Source organism: Mesoplodon bidens (assembly GCF_964165515.1).
Source record: "Mesoplodon bidens genome assembly, chromosome: 9".
Classification (NCBI taxonomy): domain Eukaryota; kingdom Metazoa; phylum Chordata; class Mammalia; order Artiodactyla; family Ziphiidae; genus Mesoplodon; species Mesoplodon bidens.
In genome coordinates, this window is record NC_138166.1 from 9296332 (window position 1) to 9311291 (window position 14960).

At 43.9% G+C, this 14960-nt stretch overlaps 1 protein-coding gene across 5 annotated transcripts in view; it reads right to left on the reverse strand.

Moving 5' to 3' along the window:
* SLC26A5 (solute carrier family 26 member 5) overlaps positions 1–14960 on the reverse strand; it is a gene marked incomplete at its 5' end in the record, with an annotated part of 30104 nt that overhangs the window by 8914 nt on the left and 6230 nt on the right. For 2 of the 5 annotated variants that reach the window (XM_081244632.1, XM_081244630.1), the window contains 9 exons: positions 850–956; positions 1201–1296; positions 1977–2054; positions 2846–2959; positions 4009–4156; positions 8399–8481; positions 11405–11557; positions 13491–13655; positions 14202–14368. In XM_081244632.1, the coding sequence (XP_081100758.1) occupies positions 850–956; positions 1201–1296; positions 1977–2054; positions 2846–2959; positions 4009–4156; positions 8399–8481; positions 11405–11557; positions 13491–13655; positions 14202–14368 (1111 nt within the window). Of the gene's footprint in view, positions 1–849; positions 957–1200; positions 1297–1976; positions 2055–2845; positions 2960–4008; positions 4157–8398; positions 8482–11404; positions 11558–12049; positions 12149–13490; positions 13656–14201; positions 14369–14960 lie in introns of those variants that run through there. The other 3 variants (XM_081244631.1, XM_081244634.1, XM_081244633.1) reach the window with 3 other exon arrangements.

Genomic DNA, 14960 nt, shown 5'->3' on the forward strand with positions numbered 1-14960 from the left:
AAATCAGACTAACCTCATTTTCATTCCTCCCGTGTTAAATTTGTTGCGTGCATAGGATGTGTCAGGCACTGTGCCAGGCTCTTCATGTGCATTATTCTCACTTGAACCTTACTGTGACTCTTTGAGGCAGCAAGTACTGGTCTCATTTTATAGAGGCAGAGACGGAGGCTCCAAGAGGTCACGTAAAATCACAGAGCTTATATAGAGTGTGCAGCCAGGACTTGAACCTAAGGTTGTCTCTGACTCCAAAGTCAGGCTATTTGAAAACATAATGTTTCTTTTTTTTTTCTTTATAGTGACTTATTTATTTATCACGAGCAGAGTATTTTTTTAAAGTTATTTTATACCTTCCCCATTGGGCTCAGCTTCGTACTAGGAGAAGAGATGACAGGCGATACTATTTCAGGGTGGAGGAAGGAACAGCTGAAGCCCCACATATGATAACTTGGTGTCAGCGTCTGCTCCATGTTACCAAAACCTATGTCAGCACCCGGTGCCAAAGCAGACTGCAAGAACACACAGTTCATTTACCCTCACAAGAGGGTAAATAAGCCAGGGTGCCACAGGGGCCAGATTGGCAGGAACCATGAGACAAATGAGGCTCTTTTAAGAAAACCACTGATGGAATTATAAACTGTGATAGGGTAGAGCATCTGGCACGATCACATTGAGTTTTTCATTTGGCATTTTGTTTATTTAGTCAACAAGCCCCATGAGTCCTCAGGTCCCTTTCACGCTGACCAGAAGTAACCAAAGAGCTTACTTTGACCAGATCGAGCTGTGATCTACGTTTAAACTCACTGTTGCAGTCTCAGGCAGGACGCACACCCATGCCGTCTGTGCACTCACCTCTGTGTTCTGTAAATCACAGTCATCAGTGCGATGATCACAGCAGTAATCAAGCCATAGTCCAATCCCAGGAACAAGGAGGAAACAAAGGTGGTAAGCCAGATGGTCTAAACAGAAGACAGAGAGCTTCAGGGAGAACCATGTGAAAAATCTCCTAAAAGTTACACAGACACACACACACACACACACAGACACACACACACACACACACACAGAGTACCTAGCCTTGTTGCCTAACTGGATACTGCATATAATAACTGGCCACAGTAACTTATCTTTCTCACATTTTTATCAGCAACAGTACATTTGTTGCTATGGCATATTCACCTAGCAATCACCTTTGTTACTTACCAGCTCTATCTTGCTGGTTCTCCAGAAAAAGGGGAGATCTGAGAATTGCATAAACATTCCTTTCAGGTTGACGATCACAATGGCCGACAGCACAGCCTGAAACACAGCACATTGATGCATGCCTCTCCTCTTATGTCCAGAGACCCCCTTTGCTGGCCCCTCACTGTCCTGCGGCTGCCCTCCCACTGTCCTTTCCCCACTCCCTTCCTACAGGGCAGTGATGGTACATGTGGAGACAAGAACACCTGGATGTTCAGGACTTGGTTAGCTAAAATGGGACTTGAAAACCAGGCTTATAACCTAGTAGCAAACCTGCACGGTGGTCAAGAGGTTCAGAATTAAATGGTACTCAAGGACTTATCTCACCCATGGTCTTCCTGCGTTATGATTTTCTCTGTACTATAGCATTCCTGAGCTCTACTAGATTTAAATGTTCCAGTAACTAAATGTTTTATGAGTGTAGGCCATCTCAACTTTTTAATGGGAGTATAAGGTCATAGCAGATCAAAGAGGGAAGGACCTTGGAGATTAGCCAAACCAAAACCTCCACTTTGCAGATAAAGAAACTGAGAATCAAAGATGCTGAGATGGCTTTCCCTAGGTCCCAGTTGCTGGCAGATTGTGGAACAGGATATTGATCCTAGCCTTGGCCCTTTCTCATACCACCTCACCAGGGTTAGAGTAAAAACCCATGAGACAGCCACAAAAATATAAACAAATAAAATAGCAAAATCTCTATACATGAGAAAACCTCACACCAAGTCCAAGCTACATACCTGGGGTAATGATTCAAAGAGGAATCCAGTGGCTAATATGACCAGCAGAATCATTAATGAGGCCAAACAACCTGCAAGCTGAATGAGAGAAGACACGTGGAAGGGGCTTTTAGGAGACCTGAGTAAGAGGTGGGGCCTAGGTTGGTCTTAGTCTTTTGATAATCACTGTGGGAAGATATGGCTTCACATAAGTCATCCATACCATTACATAAACCTGTAACTCGTTCCCACTCTCTTTCTGAGGTTTTGGTTCCTCATATAGCCTTTAAACAGGAGCTGAAATATTTAAATACCCTGAATGAAATGCCCGTGCCAGGGGTGGGGGAAAGGAGATGTATGGTGCTGACCCAAGACTCACAGGGGTCAGAAGAGTTCAGGTAAGACTCTGCCATCCAAAGTGGTAGCCACTAGCCACATGTGGCTATTTAAATTTTAAAAAGTAAAATGAAATAAAATTAAAAATTCGGGTCTTGGTTGCACGAGCTACATTTCAAGTGCTCAAGAGCTACATGTGGCTAGCGGCTGCCACACTGGACAGTACAAATATCAAACATTTCCATCACAGCAGAAAGGTCTATCGGATGGTGCTGGCATCCTGCCCATACTCACTCTCAGGCTTTCATGACAACATCCTATGTCTGAACTTTGAGGTTTACTGGTAGCAGGGAGTGTTGTTTAATTTTTCGATTTGACTGGCGAATATACCCCTTTTCTGCAGATTCAGTTCCTTGTGATTTGCTTCAACCAATCATGCCTTTCTCTGATTCATACACAGCTCACTGGAGCATGGATCTTCAGGCAGAATACAATCAACAGATTAAAGTTTATCACCCAAATCACCAGACCTTGGAGGCCAGTTGCATACGCACCTGTGTCTTCCCTCCAGTTCCCTCCTGAACAAGGCTTCGAGACAAGGAGCATGAAATTGCAAAAGTCTGGAAGAGTGAGCCAGTGGAATTGCACAGTCCCAGGGCAATGAGCTCCTTTTCCACACGGAAGCAAAGCACAAAAGAGATCAGTTATTCTTCAGGAAGCCAGGCATGATGGCCCATTTAATGCACATTTTCAGCAGTACAGGCTCTCTCTTCATTCTCTTTCCAGATACAAGGATTTGTTTAACATGAGTTCAAAACAGGAATTAATGCATAATTTACGGTGGGAGAGAAACACCTTGAATTTTTATTGTGTTGGAGATAAATGCTGCGCTCACCACCTAGCCCCCTCTTTCCCAAACACACTCTCTACACGGATAATGCTTTTGTTTTTAAAGAAAACTGCAGCAAAACGGACAAAATACTTTTGTTGTTTAAGAGAAAGTTACTGGTGAACAGGACTACTGGCATCTTTTAAATGCCCGGGCTCTTGCTTGTCAAGGAGCCCATGCCAGTGTCCTCTTGGGACCAGTGAGTGAGTCCTGATCTCAGGGCAACTTCCGGTTTTCCTAGATGGATGACTGTGTCTCGTATGAATATGGAGCGTCTAGTCTCCTCTTAGAAATACACAGTGTGAATTTCTAAGATAAACGCACACTGGGTATTTATCTTAGAAATAAATAATGGCTCATGGTATTCAGATTAAATACTTTATCTGTAGCTATCTTATAAAAGGCGGTGGCAAAGAATGTATTGTGGAGTTTAAGTGATGAATCATAAACTCAAAGTTCAGTGAACAAAGAGAAGGCTTTCTTGTGGAGTAAAAATGGTTCTGGAAAAACGTTAGATTCTCAGGCTGTGAGCTTTAAAAATAAGGATAGCGCCTAGAGGAGTATGGTGAACTGTAAACCTCAGAGTGGAGATTGCACCTACTAATGAGGTGAGGTAGGTGTAGGTCTGTACCTCAGGGTTCTGATGAGTTAAGGCACACAAACCACGAAAAAATTGTAGTGTTGAATAAATACATGCTTCAAATACATCCATCACCAAAGTAATTTTTTTTTCTACCAAGATGGAGAAATCCAGTTTATTTGTCTCCTATAGTAGAGCAAGATGATTGTGCCACCAGGAAACATCCGCAGGAAATTAATGATTTTTACCTGATTGCCATCAACCTGGTAGCCATGCTTATTTGCCAAGGTCTTGGCCATTGAGATGGTCACTGAAAATCCAACGATGGCTATGGCAATGGCATCCACGTACACAAGGTGGAAGAGGCTGGTGTCCGGATTGGCCGGAGGTAGCAGCCTGAAAGGTGAAGCTGACTTTAACCTGGGCATTGTGACCACTGGGAAAAACCATGCAGCTAGAGGGGAGCATTGTAGGGGGGCATTATCTGCAGATGAGGTGATCAACACCTGGGAACCTGTTTGGCAAAAAGCAGGGCCCTCTTTGACACACAAGTTCTTTCCAGGCCCCAACCCCAGAGTGCCGGCTTTCTACCTGAATGGGTTATCAGCAGAGATCAAATGCCGTTTTATTTAGAAAAGGAGTAACCTCACACCTCACGGCAGCCTGTATGGCAGGTGTAAGTAAGACTCAGAGCAGGAAGAGGAGAGGGTCAGCGAAGCGCTCAGATGCCACAAGACATTCGAACCAAAAACTGAGGTGAGGAGGGAGGTGGACAGGGCCTGTCATATCAGAGAATTACTGCTGTCCGGGCAACACTAGGTACTCAGTGCTCTCCCCTGCTGTTTGATGTCAGGACCCTGCTTCTCCCCTGGATCCCTTTAGGTGAGTGTCTGACATGGGAAATGAGCAGCAGCAGATTATTCTCCTTGGGTTACCTCTGGGAATCTTAGGAATCTGGAGGGGCCAAAAGTGTGGCTCCTGGAGCTCCCCAATGGGGGACCTAATTTTTGTGGTCCATTCTTATAGTTTGGAACCTTTGTCCTAAAAGAACAGAACAGGTGTTCCCCAGAATGGTATGGGGGAAGGGGCAAGAGAGGTTTTCGAAGGCACGTGCTCCAATGCAGGGCACTGGGCTAAATAATAATATCAGTTAATTGATGTACAATATTATTACTGTTACAGTCATTCATTAGGTGCTTCCTCTTGTGCCAGGTTCTGTGTTTATCTCCAGCAGCACTGTGAGCTAGGTACCATTATAATCCCCATTTTACAGATGAGGAAAATGAGGCACAGTGAGGCCAAGTAACGTGTCCAAGGTCAAACAGCTCATCTATTAAGTACAACAAAAACCACGAAGAACACATCTCTCCACACTATTTCTCATACTGTGTCATATCACAGTGACAAAGGGGCTGTCTCGGGTTCTGAGGTAAGGGAAAGGGAAGGGAGCAAAGGAACCTAACACATGTTAAGCCTAGATTGTGTGCTACATGCTTGATATGTGTCATCTCATTTGCCCTCACAACAATCCTTTTAGAGGGGTGCCATTCTTACCCCAATTTATATGTGAAAAAATGGATGCTTGCAGATGTTAAGTAATCTGCTGAAGATGGAGCAGGGAATCAGACGCAGGGGGTCTGACTACAGAACTCACTGTCTTTTCCTTGATTTGCTTTGACCAACAGAATGTGGTGGGAGTGATGTTGTATGAGTGCTGTAAGCAGCCTGGCAGCTTCTGCTTTTCGGTCCTGTTGCCCTGAGCTGACACATAAAGAACCTGGCTACCCTGCTGGAGACCCGTATGGAGAGAAGATGCCAGCCAGCCCTCAGCTGTTCCAGCCACTGCAGCTGAGCTGTCAGACATGTGAGCGAGGCCTTCTTGGATCCTCCAGCCCTGGTCACCCCTTCAGAGTCTGCAGCTGCCTGAGAGACCCCAAGGGAGACAACCACTCAGCTGAGCCCCACCTACAGTGACAAACTGCGAGCAGATGAACGGACATTGTTATAAGCCACTGTTCTTCGGCGGTGGGACTCACAGATCACTGAAGCAGTATGACTGTTACAGACAGGAAGTTAGGGAGGCACGACTGGTTGCCTGCCTGGTTTTGGGCAAAGTTCCAGAAAGATAAGGTTTCTGGGAAGCCAAGTTTCAAAAAGGTAAAATGTTCTTAGTTTTTAAAAACATGTTTAGCTCTCCTAGAGCCTGCGTGCCACAACTACTGAAGCCCGTGCTCTGCAACAAGAGAAGCCACTGCAACGAGTAGCCCGTGCACTGCAATGCAGAGCAGTCCCCGCTCGCCGCCAACTAGAGAAAGCCTGTGTGCAGCAACGAAGACCCAACACAGCCAAAAATAGATAAATAAAATAAATAAATTTATTTAAAAAAAAGTTTAGCTCTCACACATAGAGGGAAAGCACCATATTTGGGTATGATGCAATAGGGAGAGGAAGGTATTAGGTGGGGATGATGGTGGCATGTGAACTTTTAAAAGGAGAAATCTAAGCGTGAGAATTCACATGTAGATTATTTGTGATTAGCTGTTGAATAGGGTTATCTACTGGATCCAAAGACACATGTTTATCACATGACGAATTACGTCAGTGAGCCAGGTGTGAGGTAGTGGAAAGATCACACAACTGGGTATCAGAAGATTGAGTTCTGGGTCCAGGCTGGGACATACCAAACTGCACTCGTGTCTCTCAAATGTCGCCTTCCTTGATACCCTACCTAAAACAGCAACGCCAGCCCCGCCTATCTCTTACCTGGCTGCCCTTGTCTTCGTAGCATGTCTCACTATCGATGTATTGTCTATCTCTCCTAGTAGAATATAAGTTCCATGAGACCAAAGGCTTTTTTGCTTGCATGTTCACTTTTGTTTTAAACTGCTGTGTCCCTGGCACATAATAGGCACTCAATAAACATATGCTGAATAAATGGGAGTAAATGAACTTTCTTCTCTGTTAAATGAAGATAATATATATCAACAGAGTAATTGTGAGCATCAACGGACATGGCGGGTATAAGAGTACTTAAAAGATGATAAGTGCGAATAGAAAAACAAGGGTTATCCCTGTGTTACACCTTTACACTGAATCACAAGTAACACGTTTCTGACAGCAGTTCGCTGAGTTGAAGGCAGGCTTCTGAACTTTGGCTTAAGGAGCAACTCCTGCTGCCTGTGCTTCCCTGGAGATTCTTAGGTGGTTCCAGGGGCAAGGCCTGATGGAATATACCGGGTCCTGTCAACGTCCAGCATCTGGGCAAATGTCTGACTCTTCTTTTGGAAAGAGAGAACAGAGTGGCAAGGAAGAGACAGTACCAGGGACGGAAAGACAGCGACCCGCAGAGAGGCACAGAGACAGCCAGAGGGTCAGAGAGGGGCAGGGGGAGACCAGGAGAGGCTCGCAGTCACGCTCACTCCTTCAAATATACAAGTAATAGTAACATTTTAAAAATGTAGACTTTGGTGAAAGAAAAACAGAGGAAGCAAAGAAGTAATATATGATTTACAACTAGAAACCTGGTTGAAATGATGAGCCACAGAACTTTCAAGGAACATGTCTTGAACGTGCACTGTGCATGCCAAATGCTACACCGGCCGCTTCAGACACATTGTCTCCTGTAACTCTCACAACCGCTCTTGAGATAGTCATTCATTGCCATGCTTACCTAGCAGGGGAGGAAACTGAGGCTTTGAGAGGATAAGTGACTTGCCCAAGGTCACAAAGCTACGAAGTGGCAGGCTAGATTTAGGTCGTTGTTTTGCTTTTAGCTCCAAAGCTACCCAGGAAGAGATCTAAAAAACCGATAAATGCTAAACAGGAAACAGAACAAAACGAAAAACCACATGCCATAGTTGGTAGGACTGTAGAATGGTGCCACCACTTTGGAAAACATTATGGAGGCTCCTCAAAAAGTTTAAGCAGACTATCATATGATCCAGCAATCCCACTTCTATATGTATGTCCAGAAAAACTGAAAGCACGGCCTTGAAGACACACTTGCACACCCATGCTCACAGCAGGATTATTCACAATAGCTAAGAGGTGGAAGCAACCCAAACGTCCATCGACAGATGAATGCATAAACAAAATGTGGTGTATACATAAGGTGGAATTTTATTCTGCCTTAAAGAGGAAGGAAATCCTGTCACATGCTACAACATGGATGAACCTTGGTATTATGCTAAATGAAATAAGCCAGTCACAAAGAAAGCAAGTAGTGTATGATTCCACTTACGAGTACTAGAGTAATCGGATTCATAGAGATAGAAAGTAGGCGCTGGAGGGAAAGGAGAATGGAGAGTTATTGTTTAACGGTATAGTTTCAGATTTGCAAGATGAAAAAGTTCTGGAGATCTGTTTCACAACAGTGTGAATATACTTAACACTACTGGACTGTACACTTATGAATGGTTAAAATGGTTAAGTTTCATGTTATTTTTTTTTAACCACAATAAACCAACCCCCCCCAACACACAGCCAAAAAAACCAAACTCAAAACCCCCAAACCCTCAGCTATTTGATATGTAGGGAAAAAAAAAAGATTGTTCATTGCAATACTAAAGCAGGAGTTAGAAGCAATAATAGATCCCTTGATTACTCAAGTCACACGGTTACTTGAAACTATTTTCCTACCCCAGAGGAAGTGTCCCAACGACATCCACATTGTACGATTCATGCAGGTTAAACCCAGCTGAAATGCCAGTTCCCATAACCACCTGAAACAGACACAAAACCAAACGTACCTTTAGAAATGAACATTCAAACACCACAAAAATAAGCTTCAAAGAACTTGTTAGCCAAGCCAAATCTATTCTCACTTTCTCGGTTTTTTAAAAAAAGAATTATAGTTAGCTTCCAGCAATTCTAACTTCTCCTAATGACCCTTCTCCGCAAAATTAAAATGGACGCTACAGTCTCCTGTGGCCTGGAATTCTTTTCTCTTTACTTTGTTCTGTTCCATCCTGAGGCATTTGGCTAGTTGGCTACAAAGAAGCCGTAAAACCTTTCAGGAGTTGGTTTTGCCTTTGGGGCAGGTAAAATGAGGCTCTGGCCAAGGTGGCACAAATAGAGGACATGAAATGTGTGTTGGGAGGGCGGTACAGTGACAGGGTATCATTATAACATGTAGGTTTGGATCTACTGCACAATCTTCCTATGGACTCTTGTTTCCAGGACAGCAGCACCAAGGTGGTTAGAGGCCTCCACCAGCACCCCATGGCTATCTTCTCCCATGTCTGTTGCCGAGTCAGGGTCAGGGTGAAACCGCCCATCGCAGAGTGTCCTTGTACGTAAGGTTGCCTGGATTGTCGGGGCACAGATTCAGTCTGTGTGTAAAGTACAAGCCCTAGTGAGCTACAAGGAGAGGAAAAATAACAGAAGGAGAGACAGCGACTTTCTTCATCCCAAAGAACCACTGCTTGTGGAACTTTCGGAGTGGCTTAGCCAGGAGGGAAGGCATACGGCTGGCCAGGGACGGGAGCCAGGCCCCTGCCGGAGGGGGCTGCTGCAGGGAACCAAGAAGAAGGTGGGCTCATTATCAGACACAGCGGCCCGAGAGACCGAGGGCGTGGCTGCTTCTGGCCGCCACGATGAAATGCCCCTTCTCTGTTGGTTTCAATGTCTGTCACCCTTAATTGCATCTGTTGTGCGTCGCAAACTGGGGGAGTGCCCAGAAAATTCAAATCCACAGGACACACATGGCTCAAGTTCCTGGAGCATCAACTTTATGCAGCGATAAATAAATTGAAACCAAAGCTTTCCTACCAACACAAACAGATGCATTGTGAAACAGAATGCAGAACCCCAAACAATTTTATGATAAGAAAGGAACTGTATGTTTAAAGAGAGTCATGAAGATTCTGTCCCAAATTTTCCAGTATGGCTTCCCTCTCCCTTGCTCTGAGGAGCATACAGATAAGACGTTAAAAAAAAACCCAAGGGTTTCCCTGGTGGCGCAGTGGTTGAGAGTCCGCCTGCCGATGCAGGGGACACGGGTTCGTGCCCCGGGCCGGGAAGATCCCACATGCTGAGGAGCGGCTGGGCCCGTGAGCCATGGCTGCTGGGCCTGTGCGTCCGGAGCCTGTGCTCCGCAACGGGAGAGGCCACAGCGGTGAGAGGCCCGCGTAACGCAAAAACAAAACAAAACAAAACAAAACAAAAACCCCAAAAACAAAAAACAGGTTCAACCATAATTATAATGATAGAATTCTGGAGAACCATTGCCCTGGAAAACATGAAGGAAACTTTAAAGGGAATCTGCAAAGTGGACAAAAGTAGGATCTGAAGCCAGGAAAGTCAGTCTCCATCATTTACTTCATGATTAGGGCATGCCTTTCTCCACTGCCATGCGAAGGAGCTGAGAACCTCTTGCTGTTCTCCAAGAGGAAACAGGAACTCTGGGCCCAGCCCCAATGAGGGAACAGGCCTTAAAACAGTGAGAGACAGTCCTATTCAGGTATAGACAAGACGAAAGCAAGGAAAAGGGTCAAAGGGCCTGGCTTCTTTGTGAGCTATACGAGCCAGTGGTTTTTGTGGCTGGAACTTTTTGCTAGATTTGGATCAGACACCTATACTTTTTATTTCTTCTCCTTGTGGCTCCCAAACTATACACCAGACGCAAGAGGGAAGAGATATGGGAACATATGTATAGGTATAACTGATTCACTTTGTTATAAAGCAGAAACTAACACACCATTGTAAAGCAATTATCCTCCAATAAAGATGTTAAAAAAACAAAAAACAACAACAAAAAAACTATACACCGAAGTGCTCCAGGCTCCCAAGGAGAACTCACCAGGACACTGTGGGACATGAGTTTGAAGGAAAACAGTGACACCTGTCAGACACCATGCAAACTTCTAGTTTGAGGTAGTTCACAGTTTCGATATTAGTTCTTACTACATTCCTTTCAGTCACACCACATGTTTGCAAAGCTGGGCATTCAGTGGTCACTGTGATAAAGAAGCAGGTACCATGCAAAAATCAAAGTGAACAGGAAATGATGGTAGTGGGGTCCATCTGATTCCCAGGTTTGAGGGATTGTGAAGTGCCCACCAGCAGCCATATGCATTCATTAATAAATTACTGTGGTGATTTAAGAATGTCATAAAATATATTTTATTTCAATTTATGTGCATTATTTTTACAAACAGTTCTTAAGTTGTTAAACATAAATACGTATGAAGTTGTCTGGACCCTACTACTTAGTAAATGGAACTATTAGTTAGGTATTTCTTTTGGCCTAGGAGTGCCAGGAACCAAGAAAGTTTGGGAACCTTTGTCATTTGCTCTTTTCAGAATGGAAAGAGCTTAATTTTTTCAGGTTATTAAAGTTTATATGTTCATTATAAAACAATTAGACAATAAAAACTTTGAAAAAGAAAAATCTCCATAATGTCATTCAAAGAAAATTTACATTCACATTTTTATGGACAGACTTCAGCTATATTTTAAAAACGATCCATGACTCTGCTTTAATGCTTTTCTTATTTTGTCAGTGTATTTGTAAAAGTTCCCCTTGACAAATTCCAACCTTCTCTTGGAAGAAGTGAGAGAAAAGAGGTTGAATTTCCTCCTCCGGGTCCACTTCTAAACCCCGCACAGAAACAGGTAGGTGTATGCTGCTGGAAGTTGACTTACCGCAAAGAACTCTAAAGGGATGGGCGCTGGCAATTTCTCTTTAAATCTCTCATTAAACTCCTTGCCACCCAGCAGCAAACCAAAGACCATCAGCCCAACGCCTAGGGAACACACGTTGAGGTTTTTAACATTCTGCAACACAGCAACTGTACTCTGCAACACAGTGAACGCCGGATGTTACATCAAGCAAGAGCCCCTGAAGAGACAGAGACAGTCTAGTGCTCTAATTCACACCAGCCAGCCCGTTAGTGGACATTTCTAGCTAAAGGTTCTCAGGCTGAAGTCTCTCTCTCTGCAGCTTTCACCAATTAGGAGTCATTTTTACCCAGTCATACAACTTGGTAGTTGTAATCCTTACCTGACAATCTTATATTACAGTGTTCTTTGCTACGCTAACATCTCAATGTAGAATTGTAAAATTCAGAAAAGTAACCCTGAAGCTGAGTCCTGAGCATTAGGAAAGGATTAGGGGTAATATCAGCAAAAAACATCCAAAGGTAAATACATACAAAAGCTTTTAGGAGCTGAAAGAGGGAGAGAAATCACTGTTAGCAGATGAAAGACGAATCAGGTGAGCTTTGAAGGGACGAGAGTGGCTGAAGCTTGGAAAGAAGCCCAGGAAAGTTAGAGAAGAAAGCCGCTTACTTTTCTCCTAAGGCTGCAGTCTCGGCACCCCAAATGCAGTCAGTACTTATCTGGACCCTGGGAAAGTAGGTTACCACCGAGCCCAGGCTACACACTTTTCCAATCAATGCCTAGGAGCATTCTCTAGTATACTTGTCTGTTCTATTTCCTTTGTGGCAAGGCATTTTGAGAAATCTCAGAGTAAGAAGCATGTTACCAGCTATTACGGGAAACAAAGAATTTAGTAATTTAGGGAATGCTCCCACAGTTGGACTCCATTCTAATCACTGAAGGACTCAATTTAACTGTTACTTCCTCAAAGCGACTTTCCTAGACACCTAATCTAAACGTCTCCCTATTCAACTTTCAGAGCAGCCTGATTTTTTCTTCATAGCACTTAACACAACTTGTACTTAATTACGTATTTATGTGATTAGCAGTTGACTACTTGTCTTCCCACTGGACTGTAAACGCACTGCTCTGCCTAACACAGTGTCTGACACATCAATACCTCCGAAGGCTATAGATCTCTCATTCCAAGGATAGCTTTAGCAGCATCTCAGTTCTGGTATGTAGTACTTACACTGTCATTTGGTTTTAATTATTTCGTAACTTCCTCTTTATCCATGGGTTATTTAAAAATATGTTTTTGGTTTCCAAATGTATGGGGGGTTTAAAGCTATATTTAGTTATTGATTGCTAACTGACTGCACCATGTGAAACAACACTGCATTTTTAGACTTTGTGATCAGTTTTACATGACCACTCTCAACGTGATCAGTTATTACCACTGTTACCTACGTGCTTGCAAATAATTTATATTTTCTCTGAGTTGGGCAGAAGGATCTATGTATACTTTATTAGATTAAACTGGTTAATTGTGATAGTTAAATCCTTTACAGACTTATTTTTTTGCCTGCTTGAGTAAGCAGTTCTTGAGAGAGATCTATTGTCCCATAATGACTTTAAATTATTTGTTAGTTCCCAAAGATAATCTAATTTGGTCTTAAGAAAAAAGCTGTTTCCTTAGCTAACTAGAGTCAAGGTGAAATAACCAAATAAAGACCTAACCAGGGACTTCCCTGGTGGTCCAGTGGTTAAGACTCCACGCTCCCAATGCAGGGGGCCCGGGTTGGATCCCTGGTCGGGGAACTAGATCCTGCATGCCGCAACTAAGACCCAGCACAGCCGAATAAATAAATAAATATTAAAAAAAGACCTAACCAAAAAATTCCTTGTGAGGTAGATAGTATCATATATTAAAGAAATGAGACTTTAAGGTTTAATTTTCCTTGTAGTGTTCTCCTCAGAAAAGCCTTAGAATAACTAAATCTTCTCCATTTTATTGAAATTCTTGGAAATAAGAAAAGTGAGCCTTGAAGGTAAAAGAGATACAGAAGAGAATGGGGAAAAATAAAGAAGGGAAAACAAGTACCAGTAAGTCGGGAAGTTGCTTACTTACATACACCACTGAAAAGATCCCACTGTACCGCTTTGTTTTAACTCCAAACAGGTATTTTAACATGGAGGTGAAGACATGCACAGCTGCCGCAGTGGTAAACCCACGGACCAGGGGCTCCGTGAGATATATGGCCACAAATCCGAACCTACAGACACCTAGGCAAAACTTTTTTTTTTTTTTAATGACAAAGAAACAAATAAATCACATGATAGGTCAGGAAGTTAAAACCAACAGAAAACATTAAAAAGTTCTTTCTGGACCACTTTCTAACACTACAGACTTGCACCTGCAGCAAGTAAGTAGCTAATAAATCAATCACTGGTTATGCAGAAAACAGTGGAAGGTGTGGAAGGGCCTGGAGCCCCACGGAGCAGTGGGCACCCCCGTACTCTCTCTGTCCCTCAGAAGTGGGGGTAGGCTTAGTCATGTCACTTCCTGTTCCCTCCAGGCCCTCTTCCCATTACTAACCCATCCCGCTTCAAGCTAGTCTTGCTTTTGGAATCTCTAAAGTATCCAACTGAAGCTAGCTAGTTCCTATTCAGTATCAATTTAAGTAAGGCATGCAGTGGGACTGGCGTTCCTGAGCTATGAACCCTGGGCTCTGGAGTTTTGCTGGCTGACCCTGTCCACCATGTAGACCAGCCAAGTGTGCTCAACAGATATTTATTAAATGAGCAAATGAGAGCCCATTTCCACATCTGTGAGTCTTACCTGAATGATTCCTGTAAGTAAGGTCACAGACATGGCGACTTTCACTCTCAAAGCATCTCTGGCCTCCGTACCGTTGGTTGCGTTTACTCCTCCTGGAATGACTATATCATCTGGTACTAATCGAACAGCCACGCCGCCTATCATCAGGCTAATAACTGCAAACGGACCTGAAATAAGGAAGCATTCATCAGGGAAATTATGTTCAGTGTGTCTGATGTGGTTGTTTCCAGCACCCCAGGAGACACAGGTGAGGTCAATAAATCCTCCTTGAAATAACACTGCACTGTGACAAAATCTTCGATCCCACACACTCTTCTAGAACCCCGACATTTCCCCATGAAGAGGTGGTCTAATTCCTCTCTCCTTGAATCTGGGTGGACTTGTGACATGCTAGTGATCAAAAGAATGCAGCAGAAGTGATACTGCGTGACTGCTGAGGCCAGGTAACAAAAGGTGGTGCAGCTTCCACCCGAGAGCTGTACTGCTCGCTTGTGATGCAGCCCGACAAGCAAGAAAGCCCAGGTCAGGACCACGTGGAGAGAGGGTGAGGGCGGGAGGTAAGAAGAGATGGAGGGGGAAGTCCAGCCTTCCTGTAGCTGCTCTGGCTCTAGCTCCCGCCTGACCCTTAACTACTTGAGAGACGCGGAGCCTAAACTGCCCAGATGAGCCCATCCCAAATCCTGACCCACAGGAACTGTGAGAGATAATCACATGGTGGTTGTTTTTAGCTGCTAAACTTGGGGGGGTATGTGTTACCCA